This window comes from Balaenoptera acutorostrata, chromosome 2, assembly GCF_949987535.1.
Source record: "Balaenoptera acutorostrata chromosome 2, mBalAcu1.1, whole genome shotgun sequence".
Classification (NCBI taxonomy): Eukaryota; Metazoa; Chordata; class Mammalia; order Artiodactyla; family Balaenopteridae; genus Balaenoptera; species Balaenoptera acutorostrata.
This window is the reverse complement of record NC_080065.1, coordinates 103,216,383-103,222,404: the sequence shown is the minus strand read 5'-3', so window position 1 is coordinate 103,222,404 and position 6,022 is coordinate 103,216,383. Positions and strand designations below refer to the sequence as shown.

The 6,022-nt window shown below is 35.3% G+C and overlaps 1 protein-coding gene across 1 annotated transcript in view; it reads left to right on the top strand.

Annotated features, from left to right (window-relative positions):
* Positions 1-857: 857 nt before the first annotated feature.
* Positions 858-6,022, top strand: part of LOC130707133 (peroxisomal multifunctional enzyme type 2-like) — a 50,995-nt gene continuing 45,830 nt past the window's right edge. Inside the window, exons 1-5 of the mRNA XM_057540366.1 lie at positions 858-966; positions 2,899-2,958; positions 4,239-4,260; positions 4,361-4,407; positions 5,924-6,008. Coding sequence (XP_057396349.1) covers positions 882-966; positions 2,899-2,958; positions 4,239-4,260; positions 4,361-4,407; positions 5,924-6,008 — 299 coding nt within the window. The 5' untranslated portion in view covers positions 858-881. The remainder of the gene's footprint in view (positions 967-2,898; positions 2,959-4,238; positions 4,261-4,360; positions 4,408-5,923; positions 6,009-6,022) is intronic.

Below are 6,022 nucleotides of genomic sequence, written 5' to 3'. Positions count from 1 at the left end.
GGAGTGCTGTTATCTCTTTGGTTCCTGATTTCAATTCTTTTGAATAAATACCTGGAAGTGGGATTGCTGGATCGTGTGGCAGTTCTAGTTGTAATTTTTTGAAGAATGTCCATACTGTTTTCCTGTGTATTTAATCTTAAAAGTGATCTTTAGGTTTTTTTCTTTTCTTTCTTTTTGCTAAAAGTGGGTTGAATCATGGTCTTTTTCTTTCTAAAAAAGGAGAAGCATTGCACAGTTAAAAATTTCATGACATGAACCTGTGTTTAAATATTTTTCTGCTTCAGATCTATATATATATATATTTTTTTCATATCTATATTTAAAAACAAAGAGGCATGTTTTGAAAGTACGTATGTCATGGTGTGTTCAGTAAGATGGGAATATAGTAGTAGGGAATTAGGAAGATGACTGAAGAAATACACTAATAATATAATTTCATTTCCAACTCATATTTTTAAGATCTAGAACTGAATTCTTTTTTTTTTTTTTTTAATTTTTTATAGCTACTTTATTTATTTATTTATTTATTTATTTTGGCTGTGTTGGGTCCTCGGTTCGTGCGAGGGCTTTCTCTAGTTGCGGCAAGTGGGGGCCACTCTTCATCGCGGTGCGGGGACCGCTCTTCATCGCGGTGCGCGGGCCTCTCACTATCGCGGCCCCTCCCGTTGCGGGGCACAGGCTCCAGACGCGCAGGCTCAGCAGTTGTGGCTCACGGGCCCAGCTGCTTCGCGGCATGTGGGATCCTCCCAGACCAGGGCTCGAACCCGTGTCCCCTCCATTAGCAGGCAGACTCTCAACCACTGCGCCACCAGGGAAGCCCTAGAACTGAATTCTTATTAGTTTATTTTTGCATTGCAGTGAATGATCTAGGAGGGGACTTCATGGGAGTTGGTAAAGGCTCCTTAGCTGCTGATAAGGTTGTTGAAGAAATAAGAAGGAAAGGCGGAAAAGCAGTGGCCAACTATGGTACAGTATTTGAGAGAACTATACTGCTTGTTTTATATTTCCTCAACTGATGCTGTTTCTCATGTTAATAAGTATTGAGCAAATATCTTGGCATTCCAGTATAATTATGAAATTAGATTTTACCTAAGTCTGCCAAAGATGTTTAGTGACGTATTTTTTAAACTTTTGATGTAGATTATTTCATGAGTCTAACTTTTATTCAGTTGTCTATTTAATATTTTTAATAATGAGCGCATGATATAATCAGTACATTACTGTAGATGTGAATATGAATATGGTCTTTTCTTAAAAGACCTGCCTTAGCTAAAAGGTCTTATGTATTTCTACAGAGTAACATTAAATTCTTCGTTTTAAAATTGCTTTTAAAAAACATTTCTTAAAGTAATATAGTGTAAGAAGTGAAGTGCCCCCTTTCTGCACCCAGCCTTCATATTACATTCTGCACAGGTGATCATTGCTGTATGCAACTTTCTTATCTTTATGAAAACGTAAGAGTCAAAGTTAGGCATTAGAAATAAAGACAGCAAATACAACCTTTATGTTTGATGTATTGATTCTAATAGTATTTGTAAGGAATCCTCTTGAGTAGATTTACTTTAAAAAGCTAGTGCTTACTGACTTTTCTGCAAATTAGATTGTTTTTATGGACCAGGGAGAAAATTAGATTGCCAGTGACTTTATTCTGAAATTTTAGAGGAAAGGAAGTAGGATATGATTTGTTTTGAGAGTTCAAGGGAATAATGAGACAGACATTTTAGTATCTTATTTCCACATTGAGAGTCTAGAAAAATGTTTTCAACTTAAAAAAATTTCTGGGGTTTTAAAACCTATTTTGTAAAGATAAAGATTTCAGACTCTCTTCCCTGCCCCTCAGTTTTGATATTCAACCTGTATCAATCAGGATTCAGTCAAGAAAACAGAAGCCCCTCTCGGTTTTCCAAGTGTGAAGGGTTTTATACAAAGAATTAGAGACTTACCATTGGAAGGTCTGGGCAGGTGCATGTCAGGGAAACTGTCGATGACCATCTCAGCCTGTGGCAGGTGGTTTTCAAGAGCTCACCTAGATGTGCTGTCAGTCTCACATCTGCAGCCTGCTCACAAGATTGCCTGCGTTTACAGTCTCTTCCTACTTTTCCTCCCTTTAAGCGAGTATCTCCTTTTGGCAGATCTAACTCAGGAGCTTATGGGTCCTAGGGAAGGGACCTGGCTCCGCCTGTGATTGCAGAGGAAGTAGAAAGAGGCAATGGTGATGTTGAGTTGACAGCTGACCATTTGACGCACAGCTCTGGGGATATGAGCCCTTCTCCTGGGCTGATTAGCAGAAAATAACAAATCCATAATATTTCATTGAGCTTTACTTTTTTAGTTAGTAATACAAAAACAGTAGGTTTGTTTTCCAAATGTAGTGATACAGAATTGAACATGCTTTTTCAAATTAAACACGCTTCTCCTTCCCTCCCTCTCAAAGTCTCATTTGCATCCTTAAGGGGAAGTGCTTATGTGGCTATTTAAAATTCAACAGAAATGAAATAAAATAGATTATTCCATTTGTCGTACTAGCCACACTTCAGGAGCCACATGTGGTTTGTGGTTACCATGTTAGTGCAGAAATAGAGCATTTCCATCTTCACAGAAAGTTCTGTTCGACCATGGTGTCTTGGATATTATTTGTCAAGTACTTCTCATTTACCCCCTCTCTCTTTTTTTTTTTTTTTTTGGTAGGTTAAAGGATTGCCTTAGGGACTAAATTTCTTTTGTAACATGTTATCATTTATATTTTAGTTTGTTACGTGCCTGCAATATAAATGTATTTTCCTTGGAAATGAGTTCTGTTGAATGAATAGTATCTGTCATGTGCTCTGAGCCACAGAATTTAGAAGTCGTTTGTAAGGGATATTACTGAAGTTTTGTCCTAATTTCCCTTTCCCTCAGATTCAGTGGAAGCAGGAGAGAAGGTTGTGAAGACAGCACTGGATGCTTTTGGAAGAATAGGTAATGTTTCTTTGCATTTATGGTACTAACAGAGCAGCTTCTACCTTTCTAATGAAATATTTTTTATTTCACTTTTGTTTATTAAAAACTCTTTTTTGGTAATCAAATTTTTAGATTTGTTTTAAATTTTAATTTTTTTACATACCCTAATCTTATTCCACAAAGGGCTTGAGGTGACAGTTTTTATGCATGTATGTGTTGAGTTTGTTTTATATTTTTTTGTACTTTAAGAGCCTTTAAAAAAACTTGTAAGTATTCTCTAAGTTTCCTTTTTATAATAATTTAATCATACCCCAAATATATTTAGAAAATAAAAAATAAATCAGTATTTTGGCAATAGAGGACCCAGTGGAATATTTTAGATAATTATAATGATTCAGATGAAAATGATTCAGTATCTTGCAAATTAATTAAGATGAATTATATAAAATAAAAATCTTCATTTTTAAGAAGCATTTCAAGCATTTCAAATATATTGTTTAATTTTCCTGACTTAGTCCCATACATTGTTAGTAAAAGGTTATTGAATTACTAGAGGGAAACTACTGCAGATAAGCCCAACATGTTTATAATCTGAAAAATGTTAATTTTTGTAGTTTGAATATGTTCCCCCCCCCCCCTTTTTTTGGTCTAGCATATATATTTTTCTAGCTATATTTGGTTGAGCTTGTGAGAGACATGTTCACATAGTGTCTGACACAGGGATAGAGACCACAAAGTTCTGAAGTCATAAGGTGAAAATAGCCACAAGATGGTGGTTGAACCTTAAGAAACAATCCCTTCTATTTTATAGTGAGAATGCAATTATGTATGAAGACAGGCCATCAGTTTCTAACTCTAATGGTTTCCTTTCTGGGCTTTTGACTTTTGAGTGGCAAGGAAAAATCTTTTAAACTTTTAACTTTCCCAGTGAATTTTGAAGTTAATTGAGGGATGGTTTACGATTACCACTGAATTCTAAGAACCTAAGAGTTGTGTGACTGCTAATTCTGTAAATAAGCTCACAGAAATTTGGCAGGAGGTAGAGGTGGAAACATTTAGGTATGTAGACTTGAGAGGAAAGCACTGATATAATGGGGTACTTATTGTGCTTTTGTGAATCCGATTTGTTTTTACTATAGGTATAAAATTTTGTTCTGCTAGCACTTGTTACCTATTATATCTACTTTTCCATGGGCAGGGGGGAGGCAGGGAACGCTTTTGAAAGAAATGTGTTGTAAGCAAAGGCAAATTAATATGCTTGCTTTTATATTTGTGACTTGAATATTTTTATATTGTAGATGTTGTGATCAACAATGCTGGGTGAGTATTTCTTTTTAAATTTCCAATAAAGTAATGTACATGCAAACTTTTTTTAAGTGTTGACTTTCTCTTCTCAACATATATAATATCAATTTTTTAGAATTTTGAGGGACCGTTCCTTTGGTAGAATAAGTGATGAAGACTGGGGTAAGTTATTTTAAATATACGTTCTCTGGAACATACTTATCCATTTAGCCTTCTAATATTTGATACATTTACACACTTAAGGAAAAACTTGCTTCTACCTATTTTTGCTTCTGCTAATATAACTGATGATGAGTAAGCTTTACAACTGAAAATGAACAGTTGGAAGAAAAGGCTTTTGTGACTTTCGTTCGTTTCCCTTTTTCTCTTTGAGAGATTGTCAGCGTTTTCTTGCAGTATTAGTTGTTTCTAACAGCCTTTTGCATGCTTGTCTGGCTGTGTGATTCTTATTTCAAGAGCAAGAGTAGGCTATGACTACTGTAAGCAGACAGAAGGAAATGCTAAAAAAATCAAAAGGAAATGCTAAAAAACAAAAACTAAAAACGATGGAGATCTGAGAACTGGGTGGGAAAAACCTAGATATAATTTTGAAACTTCTAATAAGTAGGAAAAATTTCCATTAGGAATGTCATGTTGGAAAGATTGAGTTTAGATGATGAACAGTCACAGTTATAAAATTTTTTTATCCTGTTTGCTCTTTTTTGCCCTTACTTTCATTGGCTATCAGAACTAAAACAAGCATTGGTGGCTGAGACGGTGGCAGGCATGGTAACTGAGATGAATTACATCATTGTTTATAGAGTGTGTTTCTGGGAAATATTGCCAGAAGTTCTTTTGGAAGAAGCAAGATATCTTTCTGACTTAGAATTAAGCAAAGACGGCTTTTAGCTTCCAATTCCCTTGTAATAACTGGAGAAAAAAAGGAGCTGAGAAAGATAGAATTTGTTGGCAGAGGGGACTTAAGTGGGTGCTTTGCTTTGAGCTCTGATGGGGCTGGAGTGTGTCCTCTTCTGGTTTCATCAGAGTAAGATTAAATCTGGAATTGTTTGTTTATCTGCATCATCCTCCAAGTTGTCTGTTCATTAGATTGACATTTCAGAAAGCAGGCTTCTCTGTCTCTCTTTTTCCCTCTTTCCCTCCCCCTCTTTCCTACACCTCCACGCCCCGACCCCCAGCTCTCTCTAACTCATTTGCAAATCCTGTTAAAAATAGGGATTTAGGGATATACTGAACATTTTATAAACATTTCTTGATGAAGAACTGAGTGGTTTTTGATTATGCTTTAACTAACGTTTGTGTTGAGTCCCAATTATATATGTAAAATTCTTGGTTATTTGTATTATGAATTTTTATATAAAATAGGCAAAAATTAAAGATGGCATTGCACTTAGATATGCATAGGCATCGTATTTAGGTGGCATTATATTTATGATAAAGTTAGATATATTAGATAATAATCTAATCATAAATTATAGGCAAAATAGGTATGAATTATTGATTGGTTATGTAACTGGAACTAAAGCAGAAATGATTACTCAGAGTGCAATGTGACAATAGCTGATTTTGAATGCTAGGTATAAAATGAACATCTTTGTATAAGTAAGTCTTTGCTTATGTTGATTCTGAGATAGGTCTGTCTAAATTTGACAATATTCCTGAAAAAAATTTCTTGTTTTAGATATCATCCAGAGAGTTCATTTGCGGGGCTCATTCCTGGTGACCCGGGCAGCGTGGGATCACATGAAGAAACAGAAATTTGGAAGGTAGAGTTGTATGT